We start from the raw sequence: 16,824 nt of genomic DNA, 5'->3' as shown, positions 1-16,824 counted from the left end.
GTTTTTATATATTTTTTTTCATTTTTGACAAGAATAATAATTTTTATATAAATTTCAAAAAACAAAATAATAACAGCTGAGAGCCAAGTATTGTAAATAGTTAAAGCAAACATGTTTTATAAAGTTATATATTTTTTATAAATTAAAATTCTCTTAAAGATGTGTAGGTGTATTTTTGTTTTTTTTTTTTAATTAATTTAAGAAGTACAGATTATTAATTAATTAAGTAATTAATTGACAACATCCCTTTTGTCACGTTGACTAATTTGAGCCATGGTTATGTATTGGCGTACCAAACGCGATATCTCATGAGCCTGTTCGGTTTGAACCCGTATGACACGTTGCTGCATCAGATTGCCCACCTTCATGTCCAAAAACAATGCACCATCCTCGGAACGGACCTGGACAAAAGGAAGATAAAAACATTTGAAAAGAAGTTTTTAGAAAAAAAAAACAAAAATATAGGGTGGCCCGGGAAAAGTTGCACCACCGCTTTCTGGGTTAGATAGTACTCCGTTCAACTTTTGTGAAACATCTGTAGCATACAAGTCATTACAGTGATCGCTTCCGCAGACCATACTAAACACGAAAACCTTAGTTGTCGTTGTTGTTGTAGCCACATTTTGATGTGAAGATGCGTTCCTCGTCCAGCTCCTGTAGGAGAGCAAGCTCGTTCCGGTCCCGATCGACCTTATTAGTCTTTTTTTAGTGCGAACCACCCTATTTTTTTTTTATTTACATTTATTTCAACCTACCTTCCTTGTCGATATGACCTCCATAAATGGCCAATGTTGCATTGTTTCATGTGTATTGGGATCCAAGAATAATACTCCCCTACGATTCAGGGCCAATATCAAATCCCTCCACATGGGACCGTCATCGACATGCGGACCCTCTTCGGCCCATATACGTTTCACCGCAAAGAAACTGCTACCGAATAAAGGCCATGCCGACAACACATTCAAGAACTGGGCTTTAACCTGCCCCGGACTTAGATTGGCAATCTGTGGCCAAGCCGATTGGACTAGACCCACCCATTGGGCTGGCCTTATTTCTCTAATACCTAAAGCTGGTTTAGGCAATAGGAATTTGATTTCCTTCATTGCTGGTACATGACTTAGGTCGGCCGCCCTATGTAATAAAGCCGCTATGCGCGCCATATCGCGTACGACATCAGGTGGAGGCACACCATTGCCAGGTAATTCAAGCAGCAGACCTTCCAAATAATCGGGCGCCACTTGATTGAAAAGAACCTCCACATATAAGGGCGTGGGGGCAGGATCCCTCTTCAGGGGGAAATGCCAGACCGAGCGACAGAATATCAGATAGAAAGGCTGGCCCGATTTCAGTAGCTCTGTGGTAACATCCAAAATATATTCATCTGCTGCCAAGGGCATGGTAAAGGCATCTCCTTGAACTATGCAATACAAGGAGAATTCTTGCTGTTCGGTTTCCGATTCAATGCCCAATAAAGCGCACAATTCGGCTATAACATCCGCCACCACTGTGGAACAGCGGGTATTGACCACCCTTTCTGCTCCTCCAGGCAAACGGTAGATTTGTCGACGAGCTGAACGACCTGCCGACACTGCGGTCACCTCTTCCACACTGGGCACATTCTTTCGACCACCACAACGTGCCGTTTTGCGAAGATTGGTTAAGCATACCGCGGCAGTGCCATGACACGAACGTCGGCGATCTGAGGCAGCCGAGGTTAGATGTTCCAATAGATAAGGCCTCAAGGCATCGGAACAGCCAAAATATGCTGCTAAAATACTGAGTAGACGCCAGCCACGCTGAGTGGAATCGGGACAGGGCGAACGATTGGCGGTAGTTTGCTTCATTAACTGGCAGTAGACCTCATCACGTAATGCCAAGTATTTGTGACAATGCTGTAGGAGAGGGAAGGAATGGTTGGCAAGTATTAAATAAAACTTTCTATGCCATGGTGGGGTTAGTAAGACTTACCATTAGCACCGTGTAAACACATTTCACCTCGGTTAGCTCGGGATCCATGGGTATGTCACCACAATAACACAATATACACTCAAAACATTCTAAAGCTAGGGGAGCCAAGTCATTGGGCAAACGCAACAAAGGCATGCGTATGGGCAGGCCCTGCCATTTCACCAGTTCAGCATATGAGCGATTGGAAGAACGTTCCGAAGATTCACGGCCATGGGAACGTGAGTCAGAAATTTGGCTAAAAGGAAGAGCGAAAAAACTATGTTAAAGAAGGGGATAAAATAAAAAGTAACAAGTAAAAACGGGCTAAGTTTGGCCGGATCGAATCATAAAGGGTGATTTTTTTGAGGTTAGGATTTTCATGCATTAGTATTTGACAGATCACGTGGGATTTCAGACATGGTGTCAAAGAGAAAGATGCTCGGTATGCTTTGACATTTCATCATGAATAGACTTACTAACGAGCAACGCTTGCAAATCATTGAATTTTATTACCAAAATCAGTGTTCGGTTCGAAATGTGTTCAAATTTTGACAAATTTTGTTCAGCGATGAGGCTCATTTCTGGTTGAATGGCTACGTAAATAAGCAAAATTGCCGCATTTGGAGTGAAGAGCAACCAGAAGCCATTCAAGAACTGCCCATGCATCCCGAAAAATGCACTGTTTGGTGTGGTTTGTACGCTGGTGGAATCATTGGACCGTATTTTTTCAAAGATGCTGTTGGACGCAACGTTACGGTGAATGAACACATTTCGAACCGAACACTGATTTTGGTAATAAAATTCAAGATTTGCAAGCGTTGCTCGTTAGTAAGTCTATTCATGATGAAATGTCAAAGCACACTGAGCATCTTTCTCTTTGACACCATGTCTGAAATCCCACGTGATCTGTCAAATACTAATGCATGAAAATCCTAACCTCAAAAAAATCACCCTTTATATGAAGTCTGAAAAAAACCGTTATTTTAAAGTTTTTTAAAAAGCATCTATTTATCCATCAATAACTATTTTGTTCTCTTCAAAGTGATCCCCATCAGTTATTTGTATACCCTTCACCTTAGGACAGGGGGTATACTAATTTTGGGCATTCCATTTGTAACACCTCGAAATGTTCGTCTAAGACCCCATAAAGTATACATATTCTTCATCGTTAGGACATTTTAAGTCGATCTAGTCATGTCTGTCCGTCTGTAGAAAGCAAGCTAACATTCGAAGTAATAAAGCTAGGCGCTTGAAATTTTGCGCAAATACTTCATATTAGTGTAGGTCGTTTGGGATTGGGTAAATGGGTTATATCGGTCCATGTTTTGATATAGCTGCCATTTGGATCTTGACTTCTTGATCCTCTAGAGGGCGCAAGTATTATCCGATTTGGCTGACATTTTGCATGAAGAGTTTTGTTTTAACTTCCAACTGTGCTTAGTTTGGTCCAAATTGGTTCATTACCTGATAAAGCTACCATACAAACCGATCTCGGATCTTGATCTCTTCAGCCGCTAGAGGACGCAATTATTAGCCGATTTGGCTGAAAATGGTTTGTTTTGATTTCAGACAACTTTGCTAAATATGATTCGAAATCGGTTCATTATCAGATGTAGCTCTCATATAAACCGATTTCCGATCTTGAATTCTCGAATTCTTGAACCGCTAGAATCCGATTTGGCTGAAATATTGCATGAAGTGTTTTGTTTTCCAACAACTGTGCCAAGTATGATTCAAATCGGTACATAACGTGATATAGCCCCCATATAAACTGATCTCGGATCTTGACTTCTTGAGCCGCTAAAGGGTGCAATTATTACCGTATTTGGCTGAAATATTGCATGAAGTGGTTTGTTTTGCTTATCATTGAGCTTAAACTTGAATCGGACTGCACTCATTGATATGTGAGAAGTTTGCCTCTGTTCCTTAGTGTTGTGTTCATGGGCAAAATATGCAATTGTGGTTTGTTTTGCTTTCATTATGATTCAACTCGGTTCATACCTTATACAACTCCGATATAAACCGATCTTCTGATTATACATCTTGAGCATGTAGAATGTGCAATTCTTATCAGATTTGGCTGAAATCAATTCGATTAGTCCATAAACTGATATAGCTCCCATATAAACCGATCTCGGATCTTGAATTCTTAAGCTGCTGGAACGCGCAGTTATTACCCGATTTTGCTGAAATTTTGCATAAAATGGTTTGCTTTGATTTCCGGTAACTGTACCTAGTATGTCACATAGCGTGATATAGCTCCCATGAAAACCGATCTCCCGACTATACTTCTTGAACCTGTAGAGGGCGTAATTATTACCCGATTTGGCTGGAATATTGCATGAAGTGGTTTGTTTTGATTTCGGACAAATGTTGCTAGATATGGTCTAAATCAGTTCATAACGTGATATAGCTCACTTATACACCGATTTTCCAATTATACTTCTTGAGTCTGTAAAGTGCGTAATTCTTATCCGATTTGGAATTGTTTCACAACGACTTCTTCTACGGCCGTAAACATACGTGTTAAATATGGTCCGAATCAGTCCATAAACTGATATAGCTCCTATGTAAACAGATCTCCCGATTTTATTTCTTAAACCACTATGGGGCGCAATTCTTATCTGATTTGGCTGAAATTTTGCATAATGACATCCACTTTGGTCCCCAACAGCCAAACCTGCTGGTTCCGATCAACGGCCAACAGTCACTCTTCAATTCGAATAAACCAATGTGAGGGTAAAACTCTCCACACGGTATTTGCACTGCTCTCACACTTTGAATCGCAGAGCATGGGCAGACCAAATATAAAATGGGAGCAATGATACAATTGGGTGTCTGTGCGGTGTGCCATTAACTTATACCCCCACCATGGATAGAATTTGCCAAGTTTTTTTTTCACGATTTATCATTATAGGCAGATAGGCAATAAGAATTGCTTTCACGTAGGTGGTCAAGAAGTCAAATCGGGAAAATAGTTTCATATGGGCGCTATTTCAGGTTATGAACCAATTCGAACCACCATGGGATAACTGTTGGATGTCATAAGAGAAATCATTGTGCAAGGTTTCAACCATATAGGATATCGGATATTGAAATTGCGCCTTCTGAAGTTTCAAGAAGTTTGGGAGACCCCTTTTATATAGGAGCTATATCAGACTAGGGACCGATTCTGCCCATTCTTGGCATAGATTTTGGAGGCCATAGTATATGTCATTTTGCATTTCAGCCAAATCGGATAAGAATTGCACCCTCTAGGGGTCTAGAAGACGTATTGATGGATCCATTTATATGGGTGATATATACAAATCTGAACCAATATGGTCCATTCGCAAGCCCCAATGACTTAAATCAATAAGATGCGGCCTCTAGTGGTCCAGAAGTCATATTGATGGATCCATTTATATAGGGGTTATATACAAATCTGAACCAATATTGCCCATTTGCAAGCCCCAATGATCTACATCAATAAGATGTATATGTGCAAAATTTCAAGCAGACATCTTTATTCTTTCAACCGTGATTTTCACAGACGTACGAGCGAATGGCTATATCGACTCAGAATGTCCAGACGATCAAGAATATGTATACTTTATAGGATCGCAGATCAATATTTCAAGGAGTTACAAACGGAATGACTAGAACAGTATACCCTCATCCTATGGTGTGTATAACAATGCATGCAATTCGAACGTCCACCATGGATCGTGTTTGTCAAATTGCCTAAAGAATTTCTTTCACAAACCCTTTGTCATACTTACTCATTTCTAAAGTGTTGCATGGCAAACTGTAACAGTGAATAACGGGTAACCGAAGGTGAAGTGGAACCACCTCCATTATGCTGATCCTCTGCCATATAGTTGGCATCCAGAATCTGTTGATTTAGGTGATTTGGTACATGCGGCGCCTGCTCCCGAGGAGGCATGCCAGCTCCATGATATTGTTGATTGGATAGCTTGCGTCCAGAATGCAAATAACTTTGCTGCTTGGTATACTGCTGATGATGTTCCCCTCCATAGTGCTCACGTTCAATGATTCTATCGTCATCCTCATTGTGGCCATTATAGTGATGAGGAGCCTGACCTGTTGTTACTGGCGCATGGTGGTGATCAATGTTGTCATGCATGTTGCTGCTGTGATGCATGGAGCGGGATGAATGCATTTCGGAGCGTGAATGCACTTCAGCCCTGGAACTTTGTTCTACTCGACTACTGCTATGATGATGCATTTGTTGCTGCTGCTGTTGTTGTTGCTGTTGAGAGTGTTGCATATGATGATGGGTATCATCATAAGATCCGGCCATCATTGGTGAAGAAGCATTGCGCATTTGTTGATGATGTGTACTGGAGCTGGTCATATTGTGGCCATTATTGGAACTGGCATGTATGACTTCGCGGTGATTTGACTGTCTGGACTCTAAGCGCTCAATGGGCACATTCAGGGTTTGGGCAGCGGCACGCACACCCGACGACAAGGTGGAAGCTTTCGATTGTGTCTGCAATTGACCAAAAAACAATGTTTAAATATAGTCTTAGTTAATGTTGAACAACAACATGGATAAATGGATTATTATCATTTTTTTTTTTGTTTTTGTTTTTTGGAATCTTTCAAAATCATGAACATTTTATGCAAAACAGAAAAATGTAACACCAAACACTTATTAATTGTTCAAATTAAATTTAAATTCAATGTGAAAGTGCCTGGAAGGCGTTACCCAACATAACACTCAATCGGCTTCAGTTTGGCATAATAAAAAGCCAAACCAGTTGGCAGCAAATCCAAGTGCTGGCAATGGCCGTACAAAATATTTCACTTGAAATGCCCCCAGAGTATTACATTGGAATTGTCTGCAATTTTTCTCTAATTTTGGATCTTTAAATCAAATATTGAATGCATATCGATGGCGGCCCGATATTGTCGTTGTAAATTATTTGAGGTATTTCTGACCGTTAAGTTAATTACCTTAACATTTTTCCAAGCACCAAGAGTGCAGCGAGCAATGGTAATTACATCAAAATATGGCTTTCCCCTTTTTGGGTTCACTTATTTTTTTCGTTCAGTTTTTCCTCCATTTTCTTTCCTATTTAAATTTGTGTATTCGTATTGACACCTGTTCAGGTTTTCAATGTCTCAACATTGAGCATGAATGTTGGCTTGCCAATTTTTTTATGTTTAGCCTTTTGTTTTTCCCCAAGTAAATCCGTTGTCGACATTTTACTGTGCCGATAACATTCTGTTAAGCTGATTAATGTTGACATTGTTAAGACCACGTTATGTAAAATTCACAGTAGGAGCAAATTGTGAAATAGAAAGACGGTATATTATTTACACAATGTGTTTGGAACAAATATCCGTAAGTATTAGTATTAGGAAGTGACTAACAGGAAGTAAATTAGAAATTGGAAAACAATTAAACAATTTTTGAATCAGTTGAGATTCTTGTCTACTCTATATAAGATACGATTTGTGGTTGGAGGTATAATTGTTAATTGAAAAACTAAAACAAAAATCATCATCAATGTCAAAATGCCACAAAATGAGAAATTTGAAAATTGAAGTAAATCAACGATTTGATCTTCTTACTGTCCTCATCTACCTTATAAAAGACGGAAATTGTGGCTATGGGTTTAAAGGTTGTTGAAAAAACTAACAAAAAGTCATTTACCACAACCAAATTCCTTATTGAATTTAAATTTAAATAAAAGTGGAGGCGACCAGTAGGAATCTCGCAATAGGTGACTGCAGGTGTAACAGTTATACGTGTCCGAAAAATAAAAAAAAAATCTTTTTGGCTTTTCTTAGTGTTTATTTTTATGGGAATAAAAAAAAATAAAAAATTACTAAATGAGATAAAATAAAGCATTTTAAGATATTAACAAATTAAAAATTAAGTAGATATTCCTACTGTTCTCGTCTTGAAAAATCAAAAGTTTGTCGATGTAGGTAAAACTGTTGTTAAAAAAAAATTTAATTTTTACTGCTATCAACTTCCTTAATTTTGGGTTTATTTCAAGAAGTGACCAGTAAGCAATACGACAATAATATCAGTATGCAGTAATTGGATGGAATACTATTAGAATTGTTAAGATGATAAGATGATATCATCTATTTTGCAAAAAGAGGAAAGCTGCCGCTGAAATAATAATAGTTATTTAAAAAAAAAATACTGCAAAAACTTTTAATTTCATATTTTTTCAATTTTATTTTCAATAGGAATCTAGCGGCGGCTAATGAAATGAAATATTAGACCATGTTACAATAATACGAGTAAACGAGAGGAAACCCAATTGGAGTTTTGAGAGATTTTCAAATTGAACGAATTTAACGAGTTGATATTTCTACTGTCCTCATCTACTATAAAAACGAGTTGAGATAAAATAACTGTTGCTTAAAAATAGAGCACAAATTAATTTAGTACAACCACAATCCCTTATATTTTCATTAATTTCAATATATAGTAGAAGGGGTCAGTAGGAATCTTGCAATGCCTGACAGAATGAAAAACGATACCGTCTTACAGCAATAATACAACCAAACATAAACAACATGAAACAAAAGAAAACTGTCTCTTCTACAAAATAAAAAACCAGGGTTGCGTCTGAAAGTATAACTGTTCTGGCCATGAAGAAAAAAATTTAATAAAAATTAAATCCGTTATATTGGAATTATTTCAGTTTAAATCACTGCTAGAACCTCATAAAATTTTTTAGCGAATGAATTCAAGGAGCTGATGTCTCTACTGTTCTCATCTACTTTATAAGAAACCAAAGATGAGGCTGGAGGTATAACTGTTAGTTGTTAAAAAAAATAATTACCTAATTTTGGTTTTATTTCAATTTATAGTAGAAGAGGTAATCTCGATTATAACCGTAGTATAGAGTTAAGCAAGTCCGCCTATGACACCAAACGCCTGAGATCAAGTTCCAACGAGACCAGAAGCATTTTTTCATCGGTGGTTATCTCCACACTAATGCTGGCGAAATTTTTGAGTTATTGGGCCGTTGGGAGATTTCCGATCGGATACCTGGGATTAATCTTGAAGTCGAGTGAGAGGCACTGCTGCCATCGGCACGGTCTTGGATTGACGAAACCCTAGTATTGCCATCTGAAAGATCATGTCACATGGATGGATCAAAACTAGAGGGCCTGGGAGTCTTCATTGAGAACCCAGGGACTGAGATCTGTTTTAGACTACCTGACCATAATACGATCCTACAGGCGGAGATCCGGGCGATCACGGAATGCGTGAAGTGGTGTGGTGCTAACGCGAAGACATCGAGTGAATAAACGTCAATAAACTTAGTTATTCGGTCGGGTCGACGCAGTCCGAGTTAAGGGAGTGGGCGACGAAGGCGCATGCAACATTGCGGAACAGCGAAACAGTCGGTAGGACGGCGAAAATCTTATGGGAGGATCTAGATCGTGAGAAGACGAGGCTATTACTGAAAGGAAGTAAGAAGGAGCTCAGTATAGCTATTGGTATCATAACGGGACACATAGGACTACGATCTCACTTATGTAAAATCGGTGCGGCAAGTGATAGCATGTGTAGGGCATTGCGGGGAAGATGATGAGACGTTGGCGCATTTCCTTTGTCATTGCCAGGTTTTCGCTTCCAAAAGATACCGACACTTAGATGGAAAAACAATACCAGCCATGAACCAGCTTAGGGTAGTGGTATTGAAAACAATTAAGGATTTTGTAAGTGACACGGAATTCCTAACTTAAAATTTTCTTTTGAGAGGTTACTTTATAGATTGTATAACGCAAAACAAACCGATTACTGGCTTAGGTGTGAGTACATAGTGGCATTGGGCCGATTAATATCTGCACCCTCTTTTCAACCTTATTCCTTTATGACAAGTTAATGGAAAAATTTATAAACAATATGATTATATATGTAGTAAGCTAATTTCTAGAGGAAATAAAACACCGGAAACGTCCTCGCAACGCTGTGCTATGGGAAAAATCAACTAAAATCGAATATCGAGCCTCCGCCTCCCTGGTCAAGCGCCTAGTTCGCAGTGATAAGCGAATATATTTTAATATGCTGGCAGGGCAAGCCAAAAATGCAGCTAATATTGGAAGCATGCGTGCTGTCTACAAGTCAGTAAGACAAATGAGCGGCAACAATAAAAGAGGAGGACGAACCGGAATTAACAACACCCGAACAACAATTAGAGCGATGGCGCGGTTTCTTCAACTCCAAAGGATCAGCAACCGAGGACATAAGCTCAGACCTTTTTAATCCCTCTGTAAGCCAAAGTCCACGCAGAGATATATTTACGGCCCCTTCCCAGCTGCGAAGAAATTTAGTCCCTTCTGGTCTCACTCAAAAACGGCCAATGAGGCGGCGCTGATAATATACCTGCTCAACTGTTGCGGTATGGGGCATAACACATAGCTCAAGGGATCAGTCCATTAATCAGAGAGGCCTGAAATACAAACGCTATCCCCACAAAATGGGGATCATTGTTACAATACCAAAGAAGTTTGACCTCACCCAGTGTAAGAAATGAAGGCGGATTACATTGCTAAATGCAATAAATAAAGTGATGGCAAGACTTCTTCTGCAGCGTATTTCGCCTGCACTTGACAGCATATTGAGGAAGGAACAGGCAGGTTTTCGGCCAGCACGCTCTTGTGCCGACCACATTAACTCCCTGCGCATAATCTTTGAACAGTCTGCAGAACTTAATACACACCCATTCCTTTTATTCATCGACTTCGAGGATGCTTTTGAAACAGATTCGCAAAGTTCAATTTTGAGCACGCTGTTAAATATGGAAAAGAGAGCCAACTTTTCGGGATCGACAAAGAGGTGAAGCAGGGTTGCATCAAGACACCGACGCTATTTTTATAAGATATATAAGAAGCAATTAATGCTGAGGCATCCTAGGCTGGGGTATTAACGACTTCCTCGGAGACTTCGACTACGCGGATGATATATGCCTTTTTGCTCATCGCTTCGAGCGCATAATGGCGAAACTGGAATGACTGGATGAAAATGCTGCCAAAGTAGGCCTGAGCATTAACATAGCAAAGACCAAATTGATGAGGATAGGAAGATCATATCTGACACCGCTCACTATAAACGACCATATCATTGAATACGTTTACAACTTCTCCTAGCATAATAACAAAGGACGGAGGATCAGAGGCGGACAGACGCGTACGTATCAACAAGGCTAGAAGCGCCTTTTTTAAACTGAACAAAGTTTGGAGACGCAGTGACATCTCACATAATTCAAACGTCAGGATCTTCAACAGTAGTGTGAAATCTATTTTATTATTGGGTTGCCCAAAAAGAAATTGCGGATAAAAGAAAGTAAATGCACTTTTAATAAAACTTGGAATGAACTTTAATCAAATATACTTTTTTACCCTTTTTTCTAAAGCAAGCTAAAAGTAACAGCTGATAACTGACAGAAGAAAGAATGCAATTACAGAGTCACAAGCTGTGAAAAAATTTGTCAACGCCGACTATATGAAAAATCCGCAATTACTTTTTGGGCAACCCAATATATGGTTGTACAACTTGGAGTTTGACACAAGCGACTACTCATAGGGTCCAAGCTTTCTTTAATCGCTGCCTACTACAAATACTTTGAATTTTCTGGCCTAAACGTTTCAAATGAAGAATTGCAAATAAGAACAAACACTTTCCCTATCGATGTAGAAATCGGCAAGAGTAAATGCACTTACGATGATGTAGCGAGAAATGTGCTAGACTGGTATCCACAAGGACAGCAGGCATAAGCAAACACAGGGGAATAAGCCACAAATGTACTTTTATACTCAAATAATTTAAAACTTTTAAATGTTTGAATTTTTGTTTTTATTATGTTGCAAAAATAAAATTTTAAATCTTTTGGTTTTCTTGCCTTCCTCCTATTAAATAATCTCTAAATTGCCTTCCAATTACATTTACACCAAAGATAAGTATCTTTTGATATACTCAAGATAAGTTTCCACATCGTAAAAAAACATGTATTTTCAATCAAATAGACTATTAAAGTTGTTTTCATTTAAAATCTCAATAAATGTTAGACTTTCAAAATAAATGTATTTTGAAACCATAGGAGGTTAGCTTTTCTTTTGGGGAAATACCCAGAAAAATGCATGCAATTGCTTGAAATGGCTATGTGCTCTCAAATAATGAGCTAATCTATCATATGGAATTATATTACCAAAATCCAAAACCAAAAAAAAAAAAAAAACAATTAAATAAATCATTTTAAACAATTTTTTAAAGAAGAAAACTACACTACAAAACTTAAATCAAAATTAAAACAATAAACTAAAAATAAAGAAAGTCTAAAAATCAAATGGCCAGATAGGAGTTATAAGAGTTCACAATAAAACACACAGAAACAAAACGTAGCGTCTGGTCATGTTGAATGGTCAGGGATAAGTATTAAGTTGGCAGATGAGTATGACGATCATCATCATCATCATAATTATCACTGTGGCTATAATTATCAATGCTATGCTCACTTAGTGGCCAAAGCATTGCAATGGCGGTCATTACACCATACAACTCTCATATGATGTGATACACAAATGCTTAGTATTTATGTATTTCATATAAAAAAAAAATTAACACAAAATAAATGAACGCATGGATCATGTTTTGGACTATGGCTACTACTCTGGCTAGCTGTCAGCTGGTGAGTGCGTTCATTATTGTTTTCAAAAATGTTGGTTGTTTAACAATTTTATTTTTTTTTTTTCGCTTTGTTTTGTTTGAAATTAACTCTTCTCTGGTGTATGTGTGGTATGTTTGCTACCAAATTACGTTGAAAAAAATCTGATTCACTGATGGCACATCTTGTATAGACTTTCACGCATAAAGTTTAATTGCGATTGAATGCTACGTGAATATTCTATGACCCGCAAAGCAACATGGCAAAGCAACATCAGCAACAGATTTGGAACGTATGCCCGACATTTGTGCCAAAATGAGGCAATCGTGCCAACAAAAAAAAACTTTCATCAATGAACTGTTATGAACTTTTAATAAATTCGAATTGTTGAATAAAGTTCAAGGCAACAATTTGGGGAAAATCAGCTAGGGAAAAAGATGAGAAAATAACAATAAAAAATGGAAAAAGTGATTGACTCGGTTTATCTATATGTGGCCTGATCCGAAACACATTAGCTGTGGCACAAGAGTGTTTTATAAACGAAATTTCGAAAATAGGATGGTTTCTAGGGGCTTAGAAGTCAAATCAGAAGATCCACTTACTCGAAAACAAAAATCTGAATTTGATTCAACATGGTCTATCTCCAATCTCCAGCGAAATTATCAACAATAAGTATTTGTGCAAAATTTCAAGCGAAAAGCATCATACTTTCGAGTACTAACGTGATTTTAACAGACGGACGAACAGGCATGTATATATCGGCATAGAATACAAAGTCGAGCAAGAAGCTTTAAATTTTAAATAATAAAATTTTCCAATTTCGCTATGTACCCGTTAATACCTTTCATTTGATACCTATTTTGCTTATGCTGAGCGGTTCAGGGAAGCCAACATAGTGTTTTATACAGTGCTTTTTTAAGACCCCATAAACTCCAAAAGATACCACCTAGTGTCAAACAAAAAAAAAACATTGAATGATCGGTTTTTGCAGTTCTAGTCAATGCTTTATACCCTTTTTGTAAATTTGAGGTTTTGACTGTCGCTTTTTGTCATATTTTCCACAAACATTCCATATAGTAGATACGTCTCACATATCAATCAGTGCAGTCTTATTAAAGTTTAAGGCCAATGTCCACGGACTACTTTTGATAACCACCACCGAAGGATGGGGGTATATTCATTTTGTCATTCCGTTTGCAACACATTGAAAAATATATTCTTGATCAGCGTTAAAATCTAAGACGATCCGTCTGTCTGTTGAAATCACGCTTCAGTCTTTAAAATAGAGATATTGAGCGTAATTTTGCACAGATTCTTTTTTTGTTCTTCTTTGAAGATGGGTTATATCGGACTATATCTTGATATAGCTCCCATATAGACTGATCCGCCGATTTAGGGTCTTAGGCCCATAAAAGCCACATTTATTATCCGATTTTCCTAAAATTCGGGACAGTGAGTTGTGTGAAGCCCTACGACATCCTTCTTCAATTTGGCCCAGATCGGTCCAGATTTGGATATAGCTGTCATATAGACCGATCTGCTTATTTAGAGTCGTAGACCCAAAAAGACCATTTTTGGGACAGTGAGTTGTGTTAGGCCACTCGACATCTTTCTTCAATTCGGTCCAGATCGGTTCAGATTTGGATATAGCTGCCATATAAACCGATCTCTCGATTTAAGATCTTGCGCCCATAAAATGCGCATTTGTTATCCGATTTTTCCAAAATTTGGGACAGTGAGTTGTGGTAAGCTCTTCGATGTGTTGCAAACGGAATGACAAAATGAATGACTATGCTTCAGTGGGGGGTATAAAAATGAATCACTAGAGAGCTCGACTTTGGTTATATTTCCCATGCAAAGGTACCACTCGAATTTCAATCATTGGTCTGATGCTGACAACATTTGTGAGCTATAAAAGCGTGTAAAACGTCTTTGTGTCACTCCGCGGCACACCCTTCCGATTTGAAAATAACGAACAGTTTCTTTATCATTGAGCTACAACTTGCATCTAACAGTATCTCTATTTCGATACTAATTGATTGTGATACTTTTGCCTCAAAAAGTACATAAATCATGAAGGGCAAATTTGTTCGTCTAATTTTTAACAACATTATTTTTTCAACGCAAACAATTCACGCTCATATGACAAGAGCTTTAAAGTGAAGTTATGCTTAAAATTCTCAAAAAAATACAAAAAAATGCAACTTTTACTTGTTATATACAGGGGAAATAAATTTAAAAACGAAAGACTTAAGAAACAAACTTCATCCAGTAGCAGTCCATTATCTAATTATTGAAAGACTTAAGAAACAAACGTTATCCGTTTAAAAGCTCTTTGTTCTCCACTTTGAGCCAAAAAAAAAAACGAAAGACTTAAGAAACAAACTTTAAACTTAAATTACACAAAATAATTTCTGACGCTGGGTATATTAAATATATTGCAAGATACCATATAAAAAAAATACAAATTCGGCAAAGCCCGGCCGGGAATCGAACCTGGACACACGGAGCAACAGCTGTCTATCGTTCGAAGCCATCGATAGAACTTCCAAAAAATGCACAAATAACATGTGTATAACATGAAGGTCATATACACATATGGAAAATAAACAAAAACAAGTAAAAGCGTGCAAAGTTCGGCTGGGCCGAATCTTATAAACCCTCCCTCAAGAAGTCAAGATCCGATATCGGTTTATATGTCAGCTATACCAAAACATGGACCGATTTGACCCATATATTGGGTTGCCCAAAAAGTAATTGCGGATTTTTTAAAAGAAAGTAAATGCATTTTTAATAAAACTTAGAAAGAGCAAGCAGTATTCTCAAAAGGTGTTCTCTTGGGCGAGATGATAATTGACTTCTTATAGTTATAAAGTGAGACTGGTGCCTTTAGCTACATGTGTGATGAATTGACCATGGTATCGCATTTCCTAACCATGGTTACCAAACTAAAAAATGATAAAATTGGTCGACATGATCACGGACTTTATCTAAGAAATATTTAAGGAACAATTCTTTTTTAATAAGCTAAGCTAAAAAATTAGAGAGAATTCAGCGAATTTGAATTATGCATCAGAATCATTAAATAATGTAAACCATAAAATAGAGATCTGAAGCCACGAAAGCATATTTTAATGTAGACATAATTGACAATTATCCGAAAATTAAGAAAAATTATTGGATCACTCTATACGCAGAAATAAAAATTAAGTCTTATAAGAGCCCTTAATAATACAATGTTTTGTTTATAATTCTTCTGTAGGAACTTATCCCAGCCTAACTTAAAGAAACTTTAAAACTCTTTACGAAATGTGCTGCCTCAGGCTATTTTTTTTAACAAAAAACCAATTTCTTTTTTTAATAACAAGCTCAATTTAATGTAAGTTTTTACGACACCCAAACAAAAGCCTTAAACACTTGTATTATAAGCCTTTGCTACTAAAAACGCTTTTCAAGATTGATTGTTTCATTAGTTTTGTTTCTGTTTGTTTTAAGGCTAATTTTCAAATGACATAAAATTAGACGCAAATTTAATTGTTTTTCCCTGAAACTACAAAAAAGAGGTTAAACGAAAAAAAATATGTGTAACGTATTATGCAAATTTCAAAAAACCGTGTTTCCCTGGTGTTAAATTACACATCTCTGGGCGAAATAAAGTTGAAATGGCTATGAAATGGCTACTTTGTTTTTATGTCATTTCATCAGCACCCTTTTGAGATGTACCATTTAAGATAGCCTAATTAGATATTTAGGCAAGTTTATTGTTTGTTTGCTGCAAGCTACTTGTGAAAAGCAAAAGTCAAGTTAATGATGCAGGGCTTAAATTAAATAGAAACAAAAAAAAAAAAACAACAGACAAAAGGAGTAGAGTAGAGCACATATAAAGCCCAAAAAGATAAAAAAAAATTGTGTCATGGATTCGTTTGCAAAAATTAAGTGGGTTTATTATTATTATTATTTTTTTTTTTTTTTGCAGTGATGGTGCTTTGAGGGGAGAAACTTTTTGCTGCAATTTAGTGCAGAAGTAATTATTTCATTAGTTAACATTAATTGAATTAAACAACAAATGAGATTTTTTGGAAAAAAAACACTTGTTTGTTATTTTTTAGATTGAGGGTTTTTTGTATTGTTATATATTGTAGTTATCTCTAACTCTATGTGAGCTGCTGCTAATAGCAAGAATGACTTAATGCATACAACACAATATATGATTACTAATGCCTGTCATTAC

General features: G+C 37.2%; 1 protein-coding gene across 1 annotated transcript in view; it reads right to left on the bottom strand.

The window, feature by feature from the left end:
* Nucleotides 1-16,824, bottom strand: part of LOC106082497 (unconventional myosin-XV) — a 70,093-nt gene continuing 53,269 nt past the window's right edge. Inside the window, exons 5-8 of the mRNA XM_059368360.1 lie at nt 5,709-6,442; nt 1,969-2,203; nt 756-1,892; nt 1-401 (exon numbers count right to left, since the gene is read on the bottom strand). Of these exons, the coding sequence (XP_059224343.1) occupies nt 231-401; nt 756-1,892; nt 1,969-2,203; nt 5,709-6,442 (2,277 nt within the window). The 3' untranslated portion in view covers nt 1-230. The remainder of the gene's footprint in view (nt 402-755; nt 1,893-1,968; nt 2,204-5,708; nt 6,443-16,824) is intronic.

This window comes from Stomoxys calcitrans, chromosome 4 (assembly GCF_963082655.1).
Source record: "Stomoxys calcitrans chromosome 4, idStoCalc2.1, whole genome shotgun sequence".
Taxonomy (NCBI): domain Eukaryota; kingdom Metazoa; phylum Arthropoda; class Insecta; order Diptera; family Muscidae; genus Stomoxys; species Stomoxys calcitrans.
This window is presented reverse-complemented; position numbering and strand designations above follow the sequence as displayed.